General features: G+C 43.9%; 2 protein-coding genes across 3 annotated transcripts in view; one reads left to right on the top strand and one right to left on the bottom strand.

Moving 5' to 3' along the window:
• LOC124777413 (glutathione S-transferase 1-1) overlaps window positions 1-2,437 on the top strand; it is a 67,727-nt gene extending 65,290 nt beyond the window's left edge. Inside the window, 1 exon segment of the mRNA XM_047252810.1 lies at window positions 2,084-2,437. Coding sequence (XP_047108766.1) covers window positions 2,084-2,322 — 239 coding nt within the window. The 3' untranslated portion in view covers window positions 2,323-2,437.
• Window positions 2,438-4,828: 2,391 nt separating this feature from the next.
• LOC124777208 overlaps window positions 4,829-13,299 on the bottom strand; it is a 29,428-nt gene continuing 20,957 nt past the window's right edge. For both annotated transcript variants that reach the window (XM_047252522.1, XM_047252523.1), the window contains 3 exons: window positions 11,233-11,550; window positions 10,097-10,177; window positions 4,829-7,314 (listed from right to left, as the gene is read on the bottom strand). In XM_047252522.1, the coding sequence (XP_047108478.1) occupies window positions 6,598-7,314; window positions 10,097-10,177; window positions 11,233-11,550 (1,116 nt within the window). In that variant the 3' untranslated portion in view covers window positions 4,829-6,597. The remainder of the gene's footprint in view (window positions 7,315-10,096; window positions 10,178-11,232; window positions 11,551-13,299) is intronic.

Raw genomic sequence — 13,299 nt, 5'->3', positions numbered from 1 at the left:
ATAAGACTTGCACTCGGCGCCCGAACTTCCCCGAATGGGGCCACCCGGCCAGCAATGCCATAAGCTCATTTTTTTCTTCTTTTTTTTGCCAACTTCTGCGCAGAGATTCTTGTCCGAGGAATCTACAATATATCATAGTTTACAGAGAGGCCAACTCAGCCACAAATTGGTATAGAATCTGATAGCGATTCCACTGTGGGGTTTTGTTGACTTTTAATGATCAATGCCACTGACACTAATATCTGTTTCATTTTACGAGAATCAAACTGGGCAATACTCCTGGGCCTTCCATTGTAAAGGAATATTTGAAAATTGAGTTAAGTATTTCTGCTTGTGCTTTGCTACCCTCAGTTTCAGTTCCTGTCTCTTCGTGAGTGCCTGGACACTAACTTTGGTGCCACTAACAGCCTTCAAAAAAGACCAGAATTTCTTTGGGTTTTATGAAGGATCACTCTGGGCGTCAGTGCACTTTTGTGCTCGGTTCATCATATTTAGAGTCATCTGGCGCTAAACGCTACAGTCAGCTGCGTTGATTTCTCGTTGAATTTTACCCTACAGCTCATCGATATTGTGAGCATTAAATGCATAAAGTCTCGCCTTCACGTAGCACCAAAGCAAAGTATCGTAAATAGCGAACGCTGGGGAACGTGGAGGCCATTGTCCACTGCTGACGACACGTTCGTTTATGAAAGATACTTGAAAGCGATGAAGTGAAACGTCTGATGTTTGACAGGTTGCTCCGTCTTGTTGGAAGTGTGTGTATCCTTTTTTATTATTATTTAATTTGGCATAATTATCTCTCAAATATTGTTAGGTAAACTTCTGTACCAGAGAGTCCACTGAAAAAAAAATATTGGTTCCACTACACGATTACCGCCGACCAGGGTGGCCGAGCGGTTCTAGGTGCTAGAGTCTGGAACCGTGCGACTGCTACGGTCGCAGGTTCGAATCGTGCCTCGGGCATGGATGTGTGTGATGTCCTTAGGTTAGTTAGGTTTTAGTAGTTCTAAGTTCTAGGGGACTGATGACCTTAGAAGTTAAGTCCCATAGTTCTCAGAGCCATTTGAACCATTTTTTTGAACACGATTACCTGTAACGACACACCAAACAACAATTTTCTCGTCCTGAAGTGGAGCGTAAGCTATCTCGTGAGGATTCCTTGCGAACAGATACCTGGTGTTCTGTGAAGTAACGTGGCCAGATGAATCTTTTCGAGAAGCCAGTTGCAATAAGCAGTTCGTTTTGAGTCTCCTGTCTCCTTCACTTGGCGCAAAGGTGAAACATACTATGGTTGATGTTTTAATTCAAATATTGTTTCAAATGGCTCTGAGCACTATGGGACTTAACATCTGAGGTCATCAGTCCCCTAGAACTTAGAACTACTTAAACCAAACGAACCTAAGGACATCACACACATCCACGCCCGAGGCAGTATTCGAACCTGCGACCGTAGAAGTGGCGCGGTTCCGGACTGAATCGCCTAGAACCGCTCGGCCACCGCGGCCAGCAAAGTTTTAACTGATGAAGAACTTTACCAAATTCTGTATATTTAACGACAGATTGTTGGGATAACTAGCATAGTGACTTCTTTGGACTGAGAGTAATTCTCCCTTCAATACCGGCAATGGGTTTTGGAGTCCTTATGGAAGGTTGCCTATTTCGTTTTGCATTTGAAATTGAACCTTTTTTAAATTAAATCGTGCATTGTACTCTTCGCTGGGGTACCAGCAATCAGAAATTTTTCTGTAAACACTTGATATGTTTCCTTTTTTTCTTTTTTTTCGAAAGTTTAGCGGCTAATATAAACCTCAGCTATAGCTATCCTCTCCTGAGTCGAATAAGGGAGTTTGAAAAACCACAACTTCACTCACAGTACTGCCCTGCAATGAAACGTATGCTGTCGAACGGCAGCAGCAAGCAGTGGTACCGTGCACACACGCTAGTCGCGCTAGTTTTGCTCGAGTCTTTCATGAACAGTGTCGGGTAGCGATTTCATTATGGGTGTCGTGTTGCTCACACTTTTGATGCGTCTTTACGTGTCTGATTAAGTAATCAGCAATGCTGAACGTTTCTGTTTGGACAGAGCACGTGACTCTGGCGGATCTGTCGCTGGTGGCTGCGACCATGTGCCTGGAGGCGGTGGAGTTCGAGTTGTCGCTGTGGCCGAGAGTCCTGCGGTGGTACGCAGACTTCAAGCAGGCGGCGCCACGCCTCTGGGCGATCGCAGAGCCCGCCATGCTGGAGCTGCGGACCTTCAGCAAGAGCCCGCCGGACCTGTCGTCGCTGCAGCACCCCTACCACCCCGTCAGGGCCAGCAAGTAGCGCGTCGTTGCGTCCCCGTGTCCCGAGCCTGCACCACGAGTTCCTTCTGATTTTCTCTGCAGTTTCCTATGTTTTTGTCCAGATGAAAACAATAAACGGGAAAATTCTTGTGTTTGTCGATAGCTTCACCAGTGTTTCGTAGGAATCAAATTATACAGGGCGAATCTGAAATCGACATACAAAATTTCTGAGGCTGCTGATGAATATTTTCTTCAGCATTTTGGTGGAAGGGAACCGTAGTACTCGGTGGCTCATTACGGAGTTATAATGTAATTATGATTTACTCGGTTTGTTAACCCAGGTAATTACCTTCACAACAGCGAAAAGAACCCTTCATTTGCAATCACCAAAACATACAACACAACAAGCAAAGCGATGTAAATAATTTTAGACGGAACATATAATCTTTTTTCATTCACCGCAATCGACGATTTTAGAAAGCCTGCTGTTGTGTCATTCATAATTGAAATAATAAAACACTGCAGCAGATATGCATTTTTTTCCTGTGTAGCACTACGCTTTTCGAGAATTTATAATTATTATCAAGTGCAGATATTTACATTGGCATATTATGTTATGTTTTCGTGTTTGTTGTCCTGCCTCCCTTGCACTGCAGTCTTTTTTTTTCTTGCAATCGGAAAATCCCAAAATATAAAATTTCTGATTTTTGCTTCTTAATATTAGAAAAAAGTATTTTGTCTGTCTACTTACCGGTACTATGCCGTCTTCATTGCGCAGACAGACTCTCTCTCTCTCTCTCTCTCTCTCTCTCTCTCTCTCTCTCACACACACACACACACACACACACACACACATCACAACAAACTGGCGCCGTGTTTTATTGTATAAATCGCTTATACTTTTGTAACTGTGTTCAGTCCGTCACTGTACAGTCCAGCGCGTAACAAATACACAGTTGTTCTCTTAAAAGTATTGTTGAAAATGACTATCACCCTGATCACGCCACAGTCTACACGACGCGTCTTCGAGTGTCTGACTCGCTCAGTGGTACCAGGGGCTTAGCCTAGTACTTCTGATGCGGTGAAACTCCAGACTACCAGGTCCATCTATCGCCCAGATTCTCATATACTAGGCTCTTCGCATAGCCCAGAAGTAGTAGTCCTTAAGCGTTTCTTTTGGTGATCAAGCCATTCATGGAACAGGACGACACCGACCAAACCACTGTCGTTGATTTTGTACGTTAATGTGGTTGCTGGCTACAGGCGTCATGTGTAGTGGCGCTCCGTAGAGTGGAAAATACATGTAGTTTTGTTGTGTAGATACTTTCAGTGCAACATAGATATAGAGATAAATGTGGAGAAGGGAGATAATAAATCTCTGTACGAAGTCTGTAAGGAGCCACCGGAGATGACAGGTTCTGTGCACCAAAATACTCAGTAAATAGCCGTGGGTCCGCAGCTCGTGGTCGTGCGGTAGCGTTCTCGCTTCCCACGCCCGGGTTCCCGGGTTCGATTCCCGGCGGGGTTAGGGGTTTTCTCTGCCTCGTGATGACTGGGTGTTGTGTGATGTCCTTAGGTTAGTTGGGTTTAAGTAGCTCTAAGTTCTAGGGGACTGATGACCATAGATGTTGAGTCCCATAGTTCTCAGAGCCATTTGAACCATTTTTTGAAATAGCCGTGGACAACCTCTGAAATTCTGTTGCCGGAATTCTCGTTCACTCTGTATGTTTCAATTGAAGAAAACTGTTTCTCACGTTGCTTCGTTTGGGTACTAATAAAGTACTAGGTGGCAAAGGATGGAAGTGCATTCAGATATAACAGCTGTGGTGCAACATGGAAATTTAATATTTAGTGTGTCTTGTTTTAAGGGGCACACAATTTAAATCTGCTTTTTATCCGACAAACGAAGCAAAAATTCCAAAATTGCGTTATGGATTGTGCAACCGGCTGAGAGTGAGTACACGTTAGTAAAGCTTTATTCAGTGTATGAAAATTAATATTATGATAATGGAACAGGGAAACAGAAAGAAATTGAAAAAAACTCTGGATATGAAATGCACTATACTCGTATGTTTTGTTTTTTGCTGTATTACGACGTGAACTCAAGTCTCAGCATTTTTATTGTCTCCGTCCTCTGTTTCCAGGAATTTACCTTATCTTTACCTCAGCACAAAAGTTCTGAGATTTACTTTCACTGGAAATAACATACAATCAACACAAATAATTGCAGTTTCTCCTGAGCTACACCTGCTGATTTTGAGGTAGACGATTCTGAAATACAGCCATCGGTATGTACTACTACTTTTTATATGTCTGTGAAGTAACGCGTCTGTTTGACAAATAAAAGCTGAGATAACTCAAATCAATGAATATACTGAGTATATTTCAGACATATTTAACACAGTTTGAGAGACTAGTGGATAGGAATTTCATGGGTTATGAAGAAGTTCGTTTGGGTAGCTGCGTACACTTCTATTCGAGACAGCTTAGGATCCATGTAAGAGGAAATGACAGAAATATCTAAGACCATTTAAAAAAATGGAATATCTTGCAGCTGCTTTATTTTGCATCAACTACAGAAGTATCTAAACTTGACAGTACAAAAGAGAAGGATTTAATAGAAAATAAAGTGTAGACTTCTTCACAGAAGGTAGTCTTCCATAAATATCAATAAATTAGCTTTGTAGCACCAAAACAATAAGTTAATGCACACAACAAGAAACACTGCGGTACTGAGTAGGTTCAGAACACTGTTAGTGTCAACACAAAACAGAAAACATACTGCTAAATGAGTATCTTTTTATATTTTGACTATCATTAGGCTAACATTTAACCTATGTCTAATCAACAAACAACTGCTATTGTCTTTGAAGTACATATGAGGGCTACGCAACAATCAGTGAGCAAAATACTAAAATAGTAAACGTTTTTACGTTTAAGATTTGTACCTGTTAAATTTACCTTCACGTACAACTCTTGTATACCGATATTAGTGCCGAAGTTGCGTTGTCCTCAAGTTACTAGCACTCATTATTTTAAAAATAATTAAAAATTAAAGTCTAGTTGTAGATTTGAGATCAGAAATTTATGAACTCACTGGATGAAGTTCAAAAGTGATATAGGGGAAGATACCTTGTCTGCAGAAAAGGAATAGGAGCTGTTACTTTCTTGAACTGATATTCACTATAAGTGACCTTTTTCACGTCTCCGTGACATAGGATAATGAATTTTCATTGCCAAGCAAGAGAAGTTTCAAGTTTCATATGGCCAGGCATATCAAACGGCTTACTTCTTGTAGCCTCTGAAGTCACAGAACAACAAATTTGTTCGTGTAACAACAGCAGAAAAGCAATTACACCGTACAAACGTACGACAAGTACAGTACCATAGAGCGCTATGAACGTCTTATTAACATGTCTATAAACTGCAGCACAAGGCAGGTAAGTCCAAAATACTTCTGTATTGAACGAAAAAAGAATCTTGTCCCACTGACAAGTCACCTGTGAAATGCTACTCTTTTCTCAGCAAAATCAAACTGATTAAGGGTAAGCTTTATGAATAATTCCCTTCTACTTCTTATGATGTTGTTGAGAGAACGAAAAATCGAGGACCCCAATATGATGATTCTTATTTCCTGTCATTTTATATTATCCCAAGGCGACTACATGGACAACGGCGTGAAAAAAGTGACCAGCACCTACTTCACGATAGTCTTTTCCTGTTGATTTTGTTGGCATCACCAGCTGGAATTTGTCATAAATTTTCGAATATTCTACAACTAGTACACTAACACTAATCGAATAAATATGCTGCACATTTAGTTTTGTACTTCCTCTTCAATTACTCTGGAATAATCTTACATCGAAAGACGTTCTTAAATTAGAGTATAAAGTCGCTAGACTGAACATGTTGTAGAAACACTAATCTACCCCTGAGTGGAAATTATCACAGCTTTTCAAAGATGTAGTAGCCATTACTTTTTTTACGAGCTACTATGAACGTTCTATTGCTGTTAATAGTTTTAAGTGTCTTCTAAAATCCCGAAGTTAAACTTTTAGGAAAAAGCAGAATTGTGTGGGAGACTTTTACAGTGGCGCAAATGGGGTAATCGGATTTTTCCAAAGATGCATAAAATACTTTGCACAAGACAGTTACTGAACTGCAAGCACGAAGCTTAAACATACAGTCAAATTGGTTCACAATTGAGAGCACCGCGCCATTCGATCATTAAATTAAAAGTATTGTAGTATAATTTAAATTATCTCTTCAATGTCGTTACACACCTTGGAATCTATATTTTGCAAGCATACTGTCTTTAAATCATCGAAGGTGCAGTCAGTAACACCGGAACGGCGCTGAAGAGCGTGCCGGCGCTGTCCAGCAGAGCTGTTTTCTTGTTTACGATGTCAGACTCGTACAGAGATTCGTCGGAGAAGTCAGTGCTGAGGTTCGAGACGCTCCTGTAGAGACTCCATGTCCCGGAATCATTGGTGGCAGATACAGCGTCCAGATCCACGTTCGACGACCACGAGCTGAGCGAAGTTTTCGACTGGAATAGCAGACAGTCGTCTCCGAAACAAGAGTCGTGGTCAGCGTTGTCGACCTTTGCGAGCTCGACCGGCTCGGGAGAGCGGTCGCGGTCGCGGTCGCGGTCGGAACAGTAGCCCTCGCTGGCTCGCTCCAGACTGTCTGCATCTGGCTCGTGCTTCTGCATATCGTTGTCGCTGAGGGGCCGAACAGCTGAGGTGATTTCGTCGCAGGGCGTGACGTCACTCCCACGGCCGTCGCCGACCTCCGCCGCTTCGTCGCGAGTGGTGTTGTTGAAGAGCGACACGGCGGCTGCATCGCAGCTGTTGTTGTTGGCCGCCGTCGCTGTTTCGGTGCTGGTGATTGTACGACTGGTCTCGTCCGGCCTCGTCCTAACGCACACACAAGCGCAGTACAAAATGGTCAGGTAGAAGCCGGCCTTTCCGTGGGCCTTCTCTGGTGGCAGAAGCTTCAGCATCATTTCTGCCTCGATTATGGCGTATATCTGAAAAGGAGATAAGCAAAAGGTCAGAATTTCGTAGCGAGAACAACACACGAAGCCCATAAAAAAAAGTCTCTTTTGTGATGCGTCATAGCGCCGTACTGTTGGCAGCGCTGTATTCGTCACAATCTGCTGAGTAACTGCATTGCTTCACATTGTAAGTATCTCGCTTAGTTTCCAAGCTACTGTATGTTAAGTCCCATAGTGCTGAGAGCCAAGCTACTGTTATCGGAATGAGAGATACAAAATGGCTGCATTGTGTCGCCGCAGGAAGACAGTAACCTTATTTTGTCATCGGATGAACAAAGTACAGCCTACTAGCTCACCTATTTTTGATTGTGATGTTTGGTTTTGGGAAAAGTGGGCCAGATTCAAACCTAAGGACCTAAACCATGAAGAGGATGGCATTTCTTAGTGGTGGCGTGAGCTGGCATGCCTCTCTCTCTCTCTCTCTCTCTCTCTCACTCATTTTTACGACGTGGACCGCTTGATGCATGGCTAGATAAATGGCCTAATTTCGCCGAAACTGATAACTGAAATAAGAATACGAGCCATGTACTATGCTTTGCTCATACATGGTAAGAAAGGACGCCCTTTTTCAGTCGGCAATTGCGAATGCGGGTGCGTGCGCAGGTTGTCGGTGATACCCTAGCAGCGTTGAAAGGGAGTGATAAAATCAGTTACGATGGAGAACTAGAGTGTACAAGACCGTGTCCTTGTCGTAGAACTTTAAATTGAAACGAAGTCAACAGTAGCGACACAACGAACTTCCCGCAGATTAAACCATCCCCGTCCAATCGCACGATATCAACAGGACGGTGCAATACACACACCGCCCGCTTGTCAACGGACGAACTCCGTGAACCGTTTGCTCGACGTATCATCCCAGATTTGGTGATTTGGCTTGGCCAGCGTGTTCACCCGTTCTTACGACTCCAGATTTCTTCCTCTGGGCGTTCCTCAGAGTGTTCGAAACTCAACCTGCAAACCTCCAGGCGCTGGAGGCGAACATCTGTGGGGAAGTCACCGCTAATCCAGTTGCAGTACTGTGTGAAAACTTTATGTAGCACCTTAATAGCTCGTCTACGTGAGCACTCCGACAAAGACGGTGCTCATCTGAGTGGTGTGAGCTTTAAGAAGTGAGCGCTATATGCCGCATGAAACTCCAAAGTCTCACTAACACGCTTGCACTTGTAAATCAGGAAGATCTGTGTTATTAAAGTTTTTGTAAGCAGTTGTAAAGGGGTGTTCTGTCTGAGTCAACCTGTACAATGATTGAAAGATATTTGCAATTATTTTCGATATTAAAGACGAAACCTCAATTTTTTCCGGGAAGCGAGAATGACAATAACGAAAACGTTTCAACTTATGATGCGAGTATAGATAGTGTTCTGGACCGAATGATGTTCCGAATGGCTCTCCTGGATCGAAATTAGTCGTCAATCAATCGGAAATGACTCTCGGCCAGGAAGGTTGTCAACGGTGGAGCACAGTCAGAACATCAAGAAGCTGGGGCACCAAATATCATTTTACTGTCAGAAAACCTGTCTGAATCTCAACTGGTTCGCCTCTTAGGATATTAACCGAGAAGCTAAACATTTAAAGGATAGCAGTACAAAAGAATTATCAACTGTACGTTTGCAAGGTAATCCTTGAAGAAGCTTTCGAAGACGAAACATTAGGATTATAAAAGGAGTCTAGTTTTGGTTTTATGGCTATGACGTCAACACCAAAATAAAGTTATCACAACGAGCTGGTAAACGACTTCTACACCCAGAAAGATACAAAAGTCTCGGTTTACTCTTTCGATGTCAGTGGCATTGTTCCTTTCGAGTTCTTTGCCATAGAATCTCACAGCCCACAACCACTACAGAGTAATGATTTTGAGGATTGCTCGAGAGGAAATTCGCAGAAAGAACCACAGTTATAATAAGATGCACCATGGTTCACAATGGCAATGGGCCTGTACATTCCATTATGTCAGTTTGCGAGTCCTGTCCAAAATTCAGATAATATTCAGCCCCTAGCGATTCTGTCCGCCAGACGTCTCTCCATGGAACTTTATCTACTTCGAAAACTAAAATCAGTACTTAAAGGATGACTAAGAATTCGTCATGGGCACCGAAGATATTTCCAAAGGAAAAAGAAAACAATGTTACAAAAGACGTTTTTCGCGACAGCACGGCGAAGCGGAATCACGACAGGGACAAGAGTGTAGAAAGAGGAGGGGACCACTTTGAAGGATACAAGGGCTAAACATCTTTACGTTTATTAAAAATAATATTTTAAAAGGTTTGAACAGACTTCTTCATGATATATGTTTGGTATAATTATAGCAAACCCTCCTGTCCTGTATTTTATAGCTCATCTAAGTAGCTCCACAAAACACCTTGCAACTAACACCCTAATCTCCAGATGTAAGACACTAAGAGCGGTACCAAACGTCGTATGCCGATGGAATATCAACCAAAAGTCCGATGTAGTTCGTACTATGTGCCATCGTCCAGCAGAAGAGGTGTAAACGTTTAATAAAAGTAACACCAGAGCTACAGAGTACAGGAAAAGCATACTGTATGTAGTATCTATGGCTTCCGTGAGGAAGTCTGCAGAGATTTATATCGTCCTACCAAGGGTCGTGGGTTCATATCAGAATGATAACAAATTTTTTTACTCAATTATAGGTGAAAATGTTGTATGGGTGAGAAAGTTTTAAGAAGGTAGTTCTCAGAACGATAGATTCCTTATCTCAATATCCAGTCAACTTTTATATTTTTGTTTTACTCACCATGCCGATATCCATCAGTATCCAGCTGATCAGTGGTATCAAGTTATCAGAGTTGACGATGATTCCGTTCTCCTCCTCTGCCTGGGGACAAGAAACAAAAGAGGCACGTTAGCATCCCTGTAACTGACCCGCTTATCACGAACTGAAAATCTGTGTTGAATCATTCTAGTAGAAAATTAAGGAGACGGGGCCACGATAAGTTGAAAGAAACAGAGGTTGTTAAGAGTTTCAAACGGAGCATTATGCACCGATTCACTGAAAGAAGGAAAGGAGTAGAGTAGACTATCGTACATCTGTCCGAGATGTCTAAAAGGGTTGGTGTACCATTGGCAGCCATGTAACACGGCGTAAGAACAGTGGTCATAAAAGGACCGCAACCGAGAGGGAGCAGAGACCACTGTCACGCGTCAAGGGGCCGAGTGGCTCACGATTACGATACACGTTCTCGAGCAGAGTGTGAGCAAGTGACTCGTGGCAGCAAAGCACAAGGCAGGTGAAGCTATGCAACACTGTACGAGCACGGAACGGGACTCTTAGCCACTATCGTGCGATGTTAGGTCGTGATGCAATGGGTGATCTCACGGATCGTAGTTCAGAATTGGTTTCTGATGAGGAAATGGAGTTGCTGATATTGCGTAACTTGCAAACAGAGTAATTCAAAATAGAAAAAGAAGATACATGAACAATAGGAGAAGCCACTGTGAATTGTCTTTGACGTCTAACTTATGATGATCTGTTCAGAAAGTACTTCCGTTTGGATCGGAGTGACTTACACGAGCCGGCCGCTGTGGCCCAGCGGTTCTATGCGCTTCAGTCTGGAACCGCGCTGCTGCGACGGTAGCAGATTCGAATTCTGCCTCGGGCATCGATGTGTGTGATGTCCTTAGGTTAGTTAGGTTTAAGTAGTTCTAAGTCTAGGGGACTGATGACCGCAGATGTTAAGTCCCATAGTGGTTACAGCCATTTGAACCATTTTGACTTACACGAGATTCAGCACTGTGCCACACTCGCTACTTTGTTTAGAAAGGACCTTTTGAGTCATAAAATCCACGCACTACTCCGCCTGGCCCAACACGAATGCCTGGTTAGATGGAAAGGACAGGTAGAGAGAATGGAGTGGGCGGGGTAGTACTCACCATCTTGGTGGCGTCCTCGGCTGCGGTGGCGAGGAAGTGCAGCTTGTCGCACGGCAGGCGCGCCGACTGCATCTTGAGCAGCGTGGCGCGCACGCGCTCCGTGGCGGCGGGCGATATCTGCGGCGCGCCCAGCCAGGCCGGCGACACGCCGACGCGCCGGTGCCGGCGCACCATGAGCGCCATGTCGCGCACGCAGCTCTCCCTCCACAGGCCCAGCATGGCGCGGTGGTACAGCTCCTTGAACACCGGCTCGTACAGCAGCTTCTGCACGCACCGCTCCAGCGCGTCCTCCTCCTCCTCGCTGCCGCCCGTGCCCAGCTGTGCAACAACAGCGAGAGTTAAGACGAGGGAAGTACTGTACTCGAGGTGCACGTGGCGTACACGAAGTCGACAGTACGCTAACATCCAAACCTCCAGATGTTACACTCTCATCGGTACCAAACACTGTGTCGAGAGTAGTTAGTGATGCTTGCTGTCGTCCAATAGAAGATGAATAAACGGTAAGTAAAAGCAACACCAGAACTACGGAGCAAAAGGAAACAGCGTCTGTGTGTCTAAATCTACATCAACATCTACATATATACTCCGCAATCCACCATACGGTGCGTGGCGGAGGGTACCTCGTATCACAACTAGCATCTTCTCTCCCTGTTCCACTCCCAAACAGGACGATGGAAAAATGACTGCCTATATTCCTCTGTACGAGCCCTAATCTCTCTTATCTTAAATTTGTGGTCCTTCCGCGAAATATCAGTTGGTGGCAGTAAAATTTTACTGCAGTCAGCCTCAAATGCTGGTTCTCTAAATTTCCTCAGTAGCGATCAACGAAAAGAACGCCTCCTTTCCTCTAGAGACTCCCACCCGAGTTTCTGAAACATTTCCGTAACACTCACGTGTTGATCAAACCTACCAGTAACAAATCTAGCAGCTCGCCTCTGAATTGCTTCTACGTCCTCCCTCAATCCGACCTGATAGGGATCGCAAACGCTCGAGCAGTACTCAAGAATAGGTCGTATTAGTGTTTTATAAGCGGTCTCCTTTACAGATGAACCACATCTTCCCAAAATTCTACCAATGAACAGAAGACGACTATCCGCTTTCCCCACAACTGCCATTACATGCTTGTCCTACTTCATATCGCTCTGCAATGCCACGCCCAAATATTTAATCGATGTGACTGTGTCAAGCGCTACACTACCAATGGAGTATTCAAACATTATGGGATTCTTTTTCCTATTCATCTGCATTAATTTACATTTATCTATATTTAGTTAGCTGCCATTCTTTACACCAATCACAAATCCTGTCCAAGTCATCTTGTATCCTCCTACAGTCACTCAACGACGACACCTTCCCGTACACCACAGCATCATCAGGAAACAGCCGCACATTGCTATCCACCCTATCCAAAAGATCATTTATGTAGATACAAAACAACGGCGGACCTAGCACACTTCCCTGGGGCACTCCAGATGATACCCTCACCTCCGATGAACACTTACAATCGAGGACAATATCTCTGCCAGATGAGTTGGTGGAGCATCAGATCGCCGTGCGAAAGGTCCCGAATTCGAAACCCACTAATCGCTTCTTTTAACAGATTACGCGTGAAAGTGTTGCACGGGAAAACATTTTTCTGCCATGTAAAATGACGTTTCGGAGTTTGTAGCAATGTTGTTTTGGTAGGCTGCTTCCGCTTCGTTAGTAGCAAAGCTACGGAGTCCATAGGTAAATGTTGTGTTATCTATACATGTATTCTATAGGTTTGCTACTTTCAACTAACGAAGTGAAATCAGAGAGCCAAAAGAACATTGATACAAACTCTGAAACGTCACTTTACCTTGCAGTTACCTGTTCAGTTCTGAGCACACAGTGACAACGAAAAGATGCCTAGGAAACAGTGTCTTCCGCCAAGTACGACAGCCTGGTGAGAGATTTCGCCTGATGTCGTGCAGACCACATAACATAACTGTCATGCCTTTCCTTCTGCACGACAATTCTAGGACGCACTTTGCAGGAGCAATGAAGATGGTCCTGCAGCGTTTGGGATGGGAGCTGTTTGACCAA

Source organism: Schistocerca piceifrons, chromosome 2 (genome assembly GCF_021461385.2).
Source record: "Schistocerca piceifrons isolate TAMUIC-IGC-003096 chromosome 2, iqSchPice1.1, whole genome shotgun sequence".
NCBI lineage: Eukaryota > Metazoa > Arthropoda > Insecta > Orthoptera > Acrididae > Schistocerca > Schistocerca piceifrons.
The sequence above is the reverse complement of the archived record's forward strand: the minus strand, read 5'-3'. Positions and strand labels throughout refer to the sequence as shown.